General features: G+C 44.3%; 1 protein-coding gene across 1 annotated transcript in view; it reads left to right on the forward strand.

Annotated features, from left to right (window-relative positions):
- Positions 1-14,854, forward strand: part of dusp16 (dual specificity phosphatase 16) — a 31,553-nt gene extending 16,699 nt beyond the window's left edge. The window contains exons 2-7 of the mRNA XM_033614980.2: positions 635-1,481; positions 6,197-6,335; positions 10,648-10,811; positions 11,024-11,183; positions 11,277-11,400; positions 12,074-14,854. Of these exons, the coding sequence (XP_033470871.2) occupies positions 1,173-1,481; positions 6,197-6,335; positions 10,648-10,811; positions 11,024-11,183; positions 11,277-11,400; positions 12,074-13,181 (2,004 nt within the window). The 5' untranslated portion in view covers positions 635-1,172 and the 3' untranslated portion in view covers positions 13,182-14,854. The remainder of the gene's footprint in view (positions 1-634; positions 1,482-6,196; positions 6,336-10,647; positions 10,812-11,023; positions 11,184-11,276; positions 11,401-12,073) is intronic.
- The last annotated feature ends 534 nt before the right edge of the window (positions 14,855-15,388 follow it).

Here is a 15,388-nt window from a genome sequence, read left to right on the forward strand (position 1 = left end):
GTGTCCACACATAAATGATGACGCGAGTGTACAGATCAACATTACTAATATGAAAGCTCAGCAGTGGAGAGGGGAGGCAATCATACTCAGTCACACTACGAATCAAATGTACCTAATATGACAACGCCCTGAGATGAACAAGATGAATGAGTCAGGCAGACGACCGTCATGACCCATGAAAACAAAACAATGTTCATGTTTTTTTTTTTCCTTTCTGTCCTGTAAATCATCAAAAAGCTGATGTTAGGACACACAATTATAGCTATAAATCATGAAATGATGAAGAGACTGGAGGGGTTAATGTCCAGGTGTTTTTTTAAACAACACAAAGATGCCAGGCGGCAGTGTAGGATGTAGCAGTTGCACAGATCCATGTAACTGGTGCCACAAACTTTAATTGTAGTAGCAGAAGTATCTGGTCAGACAGAGCTGAACAATCAGCCGTTCTCCTGGAGAGGAGCACCTGACTGATGTGTTCCAGCAGAAATAGAAAATCTAAATAATTATTTGTTCGTTATAAATGATGGTAGATTATTAATCGTCTGTGTGGAGCAGCGTTCGTCATCACTGAGACAGTTTGTGATGAAACTGAAGCCGAATCTGACTCTGTGTCTTTTTCCTTTTTTTGTCCCAGAGCCTGAGACTACTTAAGCATGAAGACGAGGATGAAGGTGCAGAGTGATGTCATCAGTGCTCAATCCAGGAGAAAAGTTGCCTTTTGTTTCTCGCCTGCTGTGGTGTGAAAGAGACCCCCGCCACCACCACCACCACCACCACCACCTCCTCCACCACCCGGCCTGCACGCCACCAAAAGACTCCACACACACACAAGAACACACACACACAGCAGAAGTAGTTAGTGGGGGTTTGGCTTTTATGCCTTTCAGTGCAGAGTGAGGCCTCTCTCTCTGTCTGTCTGTCTGTCTCTCTTTTTCTGTGTCTCTCGTCCCGGGGTTTTGGGCTGCCAAGCGCCATCAGGATGACATCATACCCGACCTACACAATGGAGCTCTTCATCCTCTGAGGTTCCTCGCCAGGCTGCGTCACTGCGCTGGACCGCCGGCCCGGGACGCTCAGGAGGAGGAGGGGGAGGAGGAGGGGGAGGAGGACTACGGTCAGGGAGGGAGGGGGGTGGGGGGGTGGGAGGGACAGGGAAGGGGAAGTAGTTTGACATGTCGGAGCATCCTGCGGGACCGGGATCATGGTCCAGGTCTGGGTCCGGGGCGCTGAAGCCCGGAGTGGTGCGGCCTGGAGCGACGCGGCCCGGAGCGGTGCGGCCCATCAGGGCGGAGGCTCTGGTGGCCCTGCTGGAGGGGGGGCTGGACCGGGTGGTGCTGATCGACAGCCGCCCCTTCGTGGACTACAATGCATCGCACATCCTGGAGGCGGTGAATGTGAACTGCTCTAAGCTGATGAAGAGGAGGCTGCAGCAGGACAAAGTCCAGATCGCTGAGCTCCTGCAGCACTCAGCCAAGAAGAAGGTAAACGCAAACACAGGAGGTTCACCTGTCCTCCTAAATCCTGATCCATGACACATCAACACATGAATGATCTAAAGCAGAGGGTGTCAGAGGGGGGAGGCTGTGTGAGGATGAAGGGACAGGTGTGTGCAGGTGTTTTTGAAGTTTGTCAGCAGAGACACGTGGATCATAAAGGAGATTAAGTGTGTGGTTTCTAGATAGTATGCTGGTGCTTCTGAAGCAAAAGAGGTGTGACGTAACACAACAATATCAGCGTCCAGTGTGACATACTATAAAACTTCAATTAAAAGCCCAGATTATCATCTGCTTAAATCTCAGGCCTATAAATCAACAGGTCTATATTTGGGACAGGCCTTTAATTCCTTTCATGTTGCTCAGCAAAAAGAAATACAGTCAAATTGTTTTGTAAACCAGTATGAATATTACTTGGCTTCAGATAATATGTCATGTATGAATCATTCATTTGGAATAAAGGAATATGAATACCTTACAGGGTGATGGAGGAATGGACACATAATTTGAGGGAGCCAACATCCTGGATTTATACATCCGAAGAACTTCTTCAAAAAGAAAATGAACTGTTTGGCATCCAGACCAGACCTCTAAATGAGACAGGCCTTTATTTCTCGAAATGTGTAGCTACACTGGGCTAGTAAAAGGTACCGGGTGTTAAATTAGGACAAGGCTTTTAAGCAAAGTTTTACGGTATACACGTCGGGCAGCGCTTTTCAAAAAATAAAATAACCATAACCTAGAAATCATTTACCGTCTCAGTTTTATGGTGGTTGATCTCATCCTCTGCTCACAGGGTCAGGAGCTCCCAGACCTCACTCAGTATGTTTACATGCACAGCTTAATCGAGCTATGCTCAAAATTCGATTTTGGCGTCTAATCGGACTTCTGTCCTTGTCCCAGTTTACATGCAACTGAGAAAATCGAATTACTGATGGGAACATGTCCTCCTCCTCAACACTAGGTGGCAATATGCGTCGTTTCAGCGGGTTAATACGGCCCCCTTTCCGGTTGACCTATTACATCACTTAATAATAAACAACTGGAGTCAGGTGGCAGACCGACATTTTCGAACAACAGCAAGCTGGATAATCGTACAGCTTTGTTCATCTCGTACGTAATGTACGCGTTACTGATTGTGCAGATAAGGTGCACGCTATCCCTCGTGGTCATGGTGATTTCGAGAGGCGGACAAGAACGCTGTATGCTGTTGGAGGGCTACAACAATAGCATGTCTTGTCTGTTCCAGGGTCATACGCCAGCGTGGGGGGTGTGGAGCATGCACACATGCATTGTCTAGTTTAACTTCGATTACGGCATATACATGCCGGAGAAAATCGAATTCCAATCGCAATATCTGGGTGTCTTAATCGGAGTTGGAAAACTCCGATATTAGTCAGAGTAACGCGTTTACATGCACTTCAGTTGTCCAGTTATAGTCGGATTAAGGCAATAATTCGTTTTTTTCAAGTGTCATGTAAACATACTGACTGTCTCCCCAATTTTCGGATATCTTTGGCTGCTGTTCTTCTTCTTTGAGTTAGCTGCTAACTGCCATTAGCTGCTTTTTAAATCTCCCGGGGGTGGGTCGCACACATAACATGTCCTCAAACGTCACACCCGTCCTGTTCTGCCAGCTCACGCTTGTTTTTTTTTTTTTTTTGTTGTTGTTGTGGTTTTTTTTTTTTTTTAACACAAATGTTTATTCAGTGCTGTTACTACCTCCGTTGCCTTTTGTACAGAACGGCGAGGCGGAATAATGCCACAACAACCCCACCTTGATCAGGCTGTGTAAAAGGGGCTGTTGAAAGAAAAGAAACTGTAGAACTTGAAGAATCATTATGTTTTTAGTTTCCTACAGTATGAAAGTGATAGTTGTCTGTACATCCATGGCCACACTACAGACAGGAGCTGCTAGTAGATAATTCAGCTCTTTAAATGGAGACAGTTTGACTAAATGTCAACAAATAAAACGGGGCTGATGTTTTAGCTCACACACTGGGTCCATGCTTAACTAATTTAGAGCTTGTAAATCCCCCTAATAGAAGTGAGAGGAACCAGTAGACGAGAGGTGTTGGTGAAGTGCAGTTGCCTCAGTTTTGTCAGGTGATTTAATATCATCTTTAATCATACCATGTTAGCGTTTTACAAAATCTACATTTTATAATCATTAAAGTAAACTGTCAAGACATATTAAGCATGAAAGCTAAATGTATCCGTCTGCTGATGAAGACTGTGAGATGAGTTTGAAAGTTCTGAAACAAAAATGCTAGTAAGATGACTTTGTGGATTAAGGTTTTTTTATTTATTGTCAAACAATAATCTCCAGCTCAGTGCGGTGTTACTGGTTCCTGTGTGGTTTCTCTGCTGACCTATAAGATTATTCCCAGTTAAACAAACAAGGAACCCGTGACTAAACCCATACAAGGAAATGAAACACAAACACTCCCAACAGTGTTTGAGCATCTTGTTTTTCACTTCATTAAAACGAAAACCCACAACAGAGACGCATTGTTTTAGATTATCAATAGTTTTTTGTAAATAATGTGATCAGTGTGCATGGTTATGTCTGCCTGTGTGTATCAGAGAAAGTGTTTGAAATGTTTGTTTACAATTAATAATCATTAGATTACTTTTGAGAGTGAAACTTGACACCATGATGATTACGAAGCAACATCTGGAGTTATATGGAGATTTTTAAGTACATTTTTTGACATATATCCATCTGTGATCTGGATCACTGGAGCAGGGTTACAGTTAGACAAAACTGATGCTGGTCCACGTGTCCTGGAAGATTGAAATGTTCTAGATATTGTCCACGTGTATTGAATGGACTCATGAATAATAATCATAGACTCTGTGTAATAATTGATGTAGCTACCATGACGTCACCCATTGATTTATGGACTCCTGATGTGAAGCCGACATTTCCACAGTCACCATCTTGGTTTTTTGAGTATGAAATTAGCTTGATAGACCGAAACTGTTATTTGTACCAGGCTGTAAACATGCTGCTGTAAAGTTGAACATTTTAACATGGGGCTCTACAGGGACTGACTCACTTCTGGAGCCAGCCTCAAGTGGCCGTTAGAGGAACTGCAGCTTTTTCACTTCGGCATTGGCTTTATTTTTCAGCCACTTGAAATACCTACAAATCATCCCAGCCTACTTAGTTTAGGCGACGTGTAAAGAGCTCACCATTTCCAAACTGAACGTGACGTCAGCGAGCTTCAGCGTCAAAACCAGTTTGATTGCACTGATTTGTATTGGACTGTTCTAATCGGGTGTGAGCGACATGCATGGCCGTTTTGACCTGAACTTTTGGTGTGGACAGAGAGCAATGGTTGCTCGCTTTGTGGAAACAGATCAGGCCTGACATATTCTCAGGGGGAATTATTTTCACCGGGCATTATGACTGGAGAGATTTAAATGTATCGGACTTCAACAGATTTTCACATTTATCAAAAAACGGTACTTACCTTATAACGGAAACCTGCACTGTAGGAAGTAACCGTCACTTGACTTCAGCTATGACTTTGACACTCTTAGTTCTGGTGTTACTGAGTTATGAGTCAGAGAAGAAGAGGTGTGACTTTTGATGCAATACTGTCGAAGTTAATGAATTTAGGGAAACATGAAAGACTGAAGGAAGCAGTAGAGGAACATTTTAAAAAGACACGAAACACAAAAGTAAAAACAAAGATAAGGAAAAACTAAGAGGGCTGTAGTGGATTGAATACAATCCCTGGAGATGATATACACAGACAAGAATATGGAGGATCTCATGGTGGTGTCTTATTTTTAAACTGACACTTAAACTTAAATCTGACGTTTCCCCTGCTTGCTCTTCTCCGTCTCCTCTGAACGTGGGCGCCTGACCTCAGAACAGTGTATTTATATTTAACAAAGAGAGTTTGCGAGCCACAGAGGCCGCTCCTCCCTTTTTGTGGTGTTGTGTTAAACTGGAATAACGGCTTTGAGGAAGCTCGGCCGCTCGTTTTTATTACTGAGGCAACATTTTCCGTATGATTATGAGCTGTAATTAATTCTGTGTGCAGCGAAGGAGAGAAAGCAGAGTTTCCTCGAGTGAGCACAAACTGTAAAGGAGCCAAACCACCGTGGTTTAGAGGCAGGCCGTCGACCCCCAGAGGATTTCACCTTCGTACTGAGAGTCAGAGAGAGACTGATGGTGCTGCAGCACATCAAACACGCGACAACACAGAAGTTCTTTCAACGAAAATGTTGGTTTTGTACAACTTAATTTTGGTGATTCATCATTTCTGACGGGTCGAAGAAACACGAGCAGTCAGATGATCAGACAAGTTGTAAAAAGTCTCAAATATCTACATCGGTTTTGGCTTCAGAAATTCAGTGTCACTCGAGCCTTGGGCTAAGTAACAGACTCAAATGACCTCGCATTTCCTTCTTTAAATGTTCTGGAATATGATCAAATAAACCAAAGTGTGTCAGTGTTGTCACAGCCCTACCAGGAGCAGTAAACACAACCTCTCTGTGTAGAAATATCTAAATGATCAAATATCATCAAACCACTGAAATTTGATAAAGGCAGTGTGTTCAGATGTGAGTGTGTCATGACTGTGAAGATAAAACAAAGGTGACCAACACATGTAATTGTAATAAAAATGTTATAAGTAACTTGTAAAAGTCCTGAAAGTGTCTTTGTGTCTCTGTGTGTGTTGCAGTTGGAGCTGCAGGGCGATCAGGAGGTCGTCGTTTACGATCAGAGCTCTTCAGATCCGACTTCTCTCAGCTCCGAGTCTTTCCTCAGTGTCCTGCTAGTGAAACTGGAGAGGAGCTTTCCCTCCGTACACCTGCTCTCAGGTCAGTCCCGCACAAGTCAGAGTCAAAACATCCCAGAGACTGAGACTAGTCCGAGTCAAATATACACCAGACTTAAAGTAGTCCGAGTCAAAAGATCCATCAGGCCGACATTTGTCCAAGTCTAAACCCCCATAAGGCCAGAGACATACTTGCATTTTAACCACGCGTTTGCGTAGACAACTGGCCGTGTCCACCAGCTGACCCGACATAACTTAATGCACCTGGTGTAGCGTGATCGTAAAACGTATTGTTTTTCATTCAAAATGCTGCATTTCACCACTGATGCCATTTTTTAAATTTCAAGTCCTGCGTTTCTGTTTGTGTTCACCAAACAGCAGAAATCACAGCACCCAAAAAACCCCAAGAGGCCGAGTCTAGTGCGGCTCAAACCCCCCGTGAGACTGAGGCGATAGAAGAAACTATATTTTACAGCAGAGGCGGCGTCCATGTTGTTCTGCGGTGTTTGTGTTGCTGCTGTTTCCACTCTGACAGACGAGCTGTGAGTTTGAGTCACTTGTGATAAAGCAGTTTATTAGTTTGACCGACAGGCGGGTCGACTGCAGACGTCCTCCCTTCTTTCCACTGAGGGTTACGTTATGTAACCATGATGTAATGCTGCACTGACGACTCCACCCTCACATGTATAAAAAAAAAAAAGGCCTTCTGTGCTTTCCAAAATCACTCGGTCAAAGGTTTAACAGTTACACAACAACAACTTGAATCTGCGCGAATAAATGAGGAACCTGCTGCTCTGACTGATAATAAATACTGCAGCAGGAGGGGAAGTTTCAGAGGGAAGTTTAGACAGAAAAGAGGATCAGAACAGTTCTGATTTTGAATATCAGGCTCTAACAGTAAAATGTATCAAAGTATAGGCAGTCATAATTTAATTAATCACCGAAAAACAGGCACTTCTTCATTGTCTAATGGTTGAAAATGAAACCAAAAGCTTGAGATCTTTACCATTAATTGTGAAGCAGATATTAACCATGAACACACACAGGGTAGTTTATTTTTAATCAGTCCCACACACACCGTCCTGCTGCCACAAATACTACACTAGAGCACCAAATGTGGATTAATCCGCTGCTGAAAATAGTCCCCAACAAATGCACTATTTCCTCCTGTATGTGTGTTTTTTTTAAAATGAACTTAAATATTTGTGATTCAAGATTTTTGTCTTTTGTAGCTACCAATAGTTTTGAAACTAGGGTTGGGTACCAAACTCTTACATTGATACTGCTGAGGTCAAGTTCATGTTAAATTAATTGGTGCCAAATGTCAGCACCTGAGAGCACATCTGGGTGAGAGCACTAAGGTCAGACAGGAAGCGAAAGCACTGTGGAGCTTCATCAGCTTCTCAGCGAGCTGAAACCTGTTGCTGCAGAGTCGATAGTTTCAACGTCTGCTCGACCTTTTCAGTTTTCTTTCAGAAATAGATGGACCTGTCTCTGCTCTTTGTGTTTTTTAAGTTACATACATACAGTACAGGCCAAAAGTTTGGACACACCTTCTCATTCAATGCGTTTTCTTTATTTTCATGACTATTTACATTGTAGATTCTCACTGAAGGCATCAAAACTATGAATGAACACATGTGGAGTTATGTACTTAACAAAAAAAGGTGAAATAACTGAAAACATGTTTTATATTCTAGTTTCTTCAAAATAGCCACCCTTTGCTCTGATTACTGCTTTGCACACTCTTGGCATTCTCTCCATGAGCTTCAAGAGGTAGTCACCTGAAATGGTTTCCACTTCACAGGTGTGCCTTATCAGGGTTAATTAGTGGAATTTCTTGCTTTATCAATGGGGTTGGGACCATCAGTTGTGTTGTGCAGAAGTCAGGTTAATACACAGCCGACAGCCCTATTGGGCAACTGTTAAAATTCATATTATGGCAAGAACCAATCAGCTAACTAAAGAAAAACCAGTGGCCATCATTACTTTAAGAAATGAAGGTCAGTCAGTCCGGAAAATTGCAAAAACTTTAAACGTGTCCCCAAGTGGAGTCGCAAAAACCACCAAGCCCTACAACGAAACTGGCACACATGAGGACCGACCCAGGAAAGGAAGACCAAGAGTCACCTCTGCTTCTGAGGATAAGTTCATCCGATTCACCAGCCTCAGAAATCGCAAGTCAACAGCAGCTCAGATCAGAAACCAGATGAATGCCACACAGAGTTCTAGCAGCAGACCCATCTCTAGAACAACTGTTAAGAGGAGACTGCGCCAATCAGGCCTTCATGGTCAAATAGCTGCTAGGAAACCACTGCTAAGGAGAGGCAACAAGCAGAAGAGATTTGTTTGGGCCAAGAAACACAAGGAATGGACATTAGACCAGTGGAAATCTGTGCTTTGGTCTGACGAGTCCAAATTTGAGATCTTTGGTTCCAACCACCGTGTCTTTGTGAGACGCAGAAAAGGTGAACGGATGGATTCCACATGCCTGGTTCCCACTGTGAAGCATGGAGGAGGAGGTGTGATGGTGTGGGGGTGTTTTGCTGGTGACACTGTTGGGGATTTATTCAAAATTGAAGGCACACTGAACCAGCATGGCTACCACAGCATCCTGCAGCGACATGCCATCCCATCCGGTTTGTGTTTAGTTGGACGATCATTTATTTTTCAACAGGACAATGACCCCAAACACACCTCCAGGCTGTGTAAGGGCTATTTGACCAAGAAGGAGAGTGATGGAGTGCTGTGGCAGATGACCTGGCCTCCACAGTCACCAGACCTGAACCCAGTCGAGATGGTTTGGGGTGAGCTGGACCGCAGAGTGAAGGCAAAGGGGCCAACAAGTGCTAAACACCTCTGGGAACTCCTTCAAGACTGTTGGAAAACCATTTCAGGTGACTACCTCTTGAAGCTCATGGAGAGAATGCCAAGAGTGTGCAAAGCAGTAATCAGAGCAAAGGGTGGCTATTTTGAAGAAACTAGAATATAAAACATGTTTTCAGTTATTTCACCTTTTTTTGTTAAGTACATAACTCCACATGTGTTCATTCATAGTTTTGATGCCTTCAGTGAGAATCTACAATGTAAATAGTCATGAAAATAAAGACAACGCATTGAATGAGAAGGTGTGTCCAAACTTTTGGCCTGTACTGTACGTCACATATTTGTCAGTTGGGTCTAAACAGTGAGCGAGATAGACGAGCTAACACACGGTGTCTACAGGTCTTAAAATGTCTTAAACTCAGATTAGATGGGTCTTAAATATTTTGGTCACATTGCTGTGAAAATGTCTCCAGCCTGACAGACCCAATGATTGTAAAGAGACACAGACTGAAGAAGTACAATAGTAAATATCATTTATGACACATTAAACTATAAACTATATATATAATGTGTGTTTCCACTGCAAGTTTGGTCTTAAATTTCATATAAAGTGGTATTAAAAAGGTCTTAAAAAGCCTTAAATTTGACTTGGTCATATCTGTAGACGACTTGAAACATATAAAGCAAGCAAGCAAAAAGACAGACAGACAGACAGACAGACAGAGAGAGAGCTCTATGTGTGATTAAAGATGACGTCACTCCTGAAGCTTGTTCAAAAATTATGTTTTTGTTGTAACAGAAAGTAAAGTGCTGAAAAAAGATACCTGTACAAATGTGAAGGGTACCCAACCCTACTTGGAGCTGAGAGCTGTAGACAGGAAGTCAGAAAGCGTTGACTGACATGTTGTTGGTTTGAGTCCAAACATGAAATTTTATCTCAGTTTTTATGCATAAATTAGATTTTTGGCATATTAAAAAAATAATAGAAAAGGCAAATATTACTAAAAGACAAATGACATAAATAGGTGAAGGAAATAGATTTATTTAAAATAAATGAGAGAAAATTAAAGAAATTAAAAAGTAAAAATATTGTCAGAAAATATGCTTCAGCAGCACCTTTTCTGTCCTGACCTTTTTTAAAATATATATTTATTAACTCTGATGGGTTACATCATATTCAGAGCCACAGTTACATTCACAATGTTTTTATTGGACTACAACAGATGGCGGTCACATGTGCACAGTGAGGTGAGAATATCTCCTCATCAGCTCCATGTTGGACGTGCGCAGCTGAAGGAGGCTGCAGAGGATCAATTCACAGGCTTGTTGCCTGGCAACAAGTGTTGAGGCTGAGCCATCTGTAGCTGGTGGAGCAGGCTGTTCAGTAAAACCGTAAACACTGATAAGAGTTCAGCTGTAGACTGACGACAGACACACAGCTGATGGGTCAGACCCTCTGACAGTAATCTGCGTCTGTAAATGTGACTCGTCATTAAAACACGGACGCTCTGTGTGTTTGTTCTTCTCAGGTGGGTTCTCTGAGTTCTCCCACCTGTTTCCTGGTCTGTGTGAGGGGAAGTCCACTCTGGTTCCCTCTTGTATCTCTCAGCCCTGCCTGCCCGTCACCAACATTGGGCCGACCCGCATCCTGCCTCACCTGTACCTGGGCTGCCAGAGAGATGTCCTCAACAAGGTACCAGAGAGCCGTTGTCACTTCTCTGATTAGCTCACTCTCTAGGCGAAGCTGTGTCTCAACCAGGATGCTCAGGTTTCAGTGTCACACAGTCGAGGGTCAACTAAATTTAAAGTTAAATTTAAATGTGGCGTCGTTGCGCATTTTAAGACCTGGGTGTGACAGTGATGTTTTCCTTTTAACACTGATCCAATCTGATCTTCTGTCTCCAGGATCTGATGCAGCAGAACGACATCGTCTACGTCCTGAACGCCAGTAACACCTGCCCCAAACCTGACTTCATCCCGGAGTCTCACTTCTTGAGAGTTCCTGTCAACGACTCGTTCTGTGAGAAGATCCTGCCCTGGTTGGACCGATCGGTGGAGTTCATAGGTCAGCGGAGAAGTCGACATCAGAGAAATATTCCTGTATGAGTTCAGAGATAAGAACTGCTCTCACTTCAGTCTGAATCTTTGTGTATTCCAGAGAAGGCTAAAGCGTCCAACGCTCGGGTCCTGGTTCACTGTCTGGCTGGAATCTCCCGCTCAGCCACCATCGCCATCGCCTACATCATGAAGAGGATGGACATGTCTCTGGACGAGGCGTACAGGTGAGAGTTTCACATCCAGAGGTCATAAATCTGATTCATGACCATAAGTGTGTGTACACAGGTCTTCCAACAGAGCAGCTGTCATCACACACGGCTGCGGCTGTTTATAGCACCCATATCTCTAATTAATCGCATGTGCCCGTAAACCATCATCACAGTATCACACAACATATCAATCACTGTTATTAAAGGCCAGACAGATGATCAACGATTCATTTACAGAGCTCGTATTAAAACAGGCGTCACAAAGTGCTTCAGAAGTTCAACAGGGAAACAATGGCTCTGTTTTAAAGGAAGAAGAAAGACTGTTTTTAAAGTGTGAATCAAATTAAATGTTTTCTGTCTTTCTTCTATGTATCGTCCCGCTTGTCACCACTCAAACTGTCCCCTCAGAAAGTTCCTCCAGAGCCACCGTAGATGTTACACAACAGATCTGTGCAGCTTCAGCTTTTCTGTCAGAGTCGACGTGTTTGTCAGAGTTCAGATTCCTGTTTGATGTTTGTCGTGCACATTCCTCTGCACATAGATCCAAACAATACAGAGAGTGTGTCCTAATGAGTCCAGATCCTCATTAACCCTCTAATTAATGTGTCCCGCGTGTCACTGTTGATTACAGACGCTCGTCATGATTCACACTAATGATGCAGTGCCACATTCTTTGTGTGTCCGACAGGTTTGTGAAGGAGAAGAGGCCGACCATCTCGCCCAACTTTAACTTCCTGGGTCAGCTGCTGGACTTTGAGAAGAAGATCAAAAGTCCTCACGGTACTGAAACTAAACTCAAGTCCCTCCATCACCCAGACGGCGGCGGTGACGTCCCCGCTCAGCCCGACGACCTGGAGCCTTCAGCCTGCCAGGAGGCCCCCGCGGGCCCTGGCCTGCCCCTGCTGGAGCCCCTCACCCTGCCTTGTGTTTTAGCCGACGCCCCCGAGGAGCGTCTGCTGGCTCAGGCTCTGAGCGGCCTGCAGCTCGCCGACGGACCTGAAGACAACGCCCGGCTGAAGCGCTCCTTCTCTCTGGACATCAAGTCGTACGGCGAGCCGGGTGGGAGCGCTTCTCACCGGGTGTTCGTCCCTCACGGAGGATCAGGAGATGCCGCAGAGTACTTCAAACCGTCTGGCTTTAAAGAGCCGACCAGTAAACCGTGCCAGTTCTCCCCGGTGGAGGAGGTGTCGGAGCAGTCGACGCCGGAGCAGAGCCCCGACAAGGAGGAAGCCGACGGGCCGGAGCCAGTCGCACCTCCGCCGGCCTCCAGCAGCATCACCAAACCTCCACCTGCTGCTCCGAACTGTTTGCACCCGTTGCACCGGAGCGGCAGCATGGAGGAGAACGCCACCAGCTACCTGTTCGGCCTCTCCCGCAGCCAGCAGCATCTGGCCAAATCGGCATCTAGCGGGGCGCTGAAAGGCTGGCACTCGGACATCCTGCTTGGCCCCGTCACCGTCTCCACCTCCTCCCTGGCTGGCGGTTGGTACCTCTCCTCAGACTCCACCCGCTTCTACTCCACCTCAGCCATCCTGAGCGGCGGCAGCTTTGCGGCCTACAGCTGCAGCCACGGCCTGGAGGCGGTACGGCGGCGCAGCCGGCAGAGGACAGGCGACCGCGGAGACTCGAGGAGGAGCTGGCACGAAGAGAGCAGCTTCGAGAAGCAGCTGAAGAGGCGCAGCTGTCAGATGGAGTTTGGAGACGGGATGACGGACAGCAGGTCCAGGGAGGAGATGGGGAAGGTGGGGAGTCAGTCGAGTTTCTCTGGCAGCATGGAGATCATCGAGGTGTCCTGAGACTGATCCTGACAGTGTCACAGATCTCACACTCAGTCAGGAGGCGTCTGACTGAAGCAGCTTCTGACACGTCAGTGTCGTGCTGAGTAAAACGCGCAACACACATCAGCCGCTTCGCTGAGCGTCGTGTCGACTGACATCACACAGTCAGGAAGAGATGACGTCACAAAATCACCGTATTGATCCAAATATAGGACTTTCTTTTAAATCTGGGAATTAAGTTTGAAAGTTTTATGATCTTTTTAAATGGAGAGACAAGAGAGAGTGTTGCATTATGGGTTGATTTTAGCCTAAATGTTGGTTGGCAGAGTGAGTGTGTGAAAGTTAATCAGCTCTGAAGTTTGAGCTGCAGGAGTTTCTGTAACGACAGTGTGAGTGTGTGTGTGACTGATTATGTTTCTATTTGACCATAGAAAAGTCTTGCAGGACGTCAGTCTGTGTCTGAGCACGAGTGTGAAAGTGTTTCCCATCTTTTCCAAACAGCTGTTGTTAAAGAGTCTGTCTGATAATAATGAGGTAATAATAATAATAATAATAACAATAATAATAATAATCAGAGTCGTCTTATATTCAGTTTAATATGGCAGCAGGTGCAGCTCATCAACATCACTGACAGACTAGATCTGCAAACATCAAACACCAGCAGCTGCTTAAAACTGTCTGAATTTCTCCTCAAAGTATTTTAGTGATGAAAACAACATCAGAACGATAAACAGCTCTTCAACCAGAACTGGAAACACTGGTAAAATATGTGACTCTAAATTGTCCGCAGGTGTGAATGTGAGTGTGAATGCTTGTCTGTCTCTATGTGTCAGCCCTGTGATCGTCTGGCGACCTGTCCAGGGTGAATCTCACCCACTGTCAGCTGGGAGAGGCTCCAACACACTCACGACCATAACAGGATAAGTTGTTATGGAAGATGAACGAATGAATCGATACTGTGGAAAATAAGTCGGTATATCTGACAACACTGTGTCGTATTAATGAAAGATAATGGAGGTAAATTCATCTGTTTATTTTAATTATGGATCATCGTTATGTTTTAAAGGTCGCAGGTCGTCACACAGTGCGAAGAAATCAGTTTTCAAGATGAATCAATAATTCTCTTATAATCCCAACGTACCTCTGAATCAGAATCAAATCATGAAGGAGACGGTGATGTTTTCAGCTCTGGGACAGAAGTCAGGATGTTTTGATCTCAGCAGCACATGAGCGACACGATGCTGAACATTTGATAAATCAATCTGTGTCGATATGAAGGCGTTTCCGATGTGTGTTGCAGTAAAAACTTGGACAAAAGAACGACGGACACTTTTACAGACGGACTCTGAGTCTTTGAACGTCTCATTTGTGGAGAAGCTGCTCATCGTCTGTTTGGATCCTCGAACTAAAGCGAAGCTGTGGATGTTGAACTGGACCTCAGCAGAACCTCACAGATCCAGATCCTCACCTTGGTTTATTGTTTTTTTTTTTATCTGCAGCAGCTCAGTGAGAGGAAACATCTCAGGTGTGATCTGAGCTGCAGGAGAACACAACAGGTGACACAGCTCACCTGTGGGAGGAGTCAACAGCAGCATGTCGGTCTGTGAGACTCACAGATGTGTTCACAGGTAATCTTGCACTACTGTGGTTTGCAGAATGGATTTGATGATTAAAAGTGTATAAAGCAGAAATGAGTCTGAGGTTGATTTTAAAGGAGTGTTCCGCAGATTCTCTCCTGAAGGCTGGAAACAGTTTTTATTGTATTTACTTCTGCTACAGAGAAGAAACTGATTACAAACAGACTTGATCTTTTAAAAAGTATATTTGATGATGTTTCAGTGTTAGCATTAATGTTAGCATGTCAGTGTTAGCATTAAACACAAAACAGATGGTTATTCAGATGGTTATTACATAACTTTTACTTATATATCTCAGAGCAGAAGGACACATAGCATCACTATATTTTGATAGATGTGTCACCAAATGGCTGTACACAGTTGATGTCACAGCGCCCCCTGCTGGCCAAACTATGTAACAACAACATTAATGCATAAAGCATATTTTAATATATTTATTGACAGAACAGTATCAAGACATCTGTAATAAGATGATTGATCAGGCTCTGCTTCAGCTCCCTCCAACATTAAACACATCTTCCGACAGACTTCATCATGCTCAAACATTAAACTTGGAAAATGAACTATATGTATATACTGTGTGTATGG

Source organism: Epinephelus lanceolatus, chromosome 23 (genome assembly GCF_041903045.1).
Source record: "Epinephelus lanceolatus isolate andai-2023 chromosome 23, ASM4190304v1, whole genome shotgun sequence".
NCBI lineage: Eukaryota > Metazoa > Chordata > Actinopteri > Perciformes > Serranidae > Epinephelus > Epinephelus lanceolatus.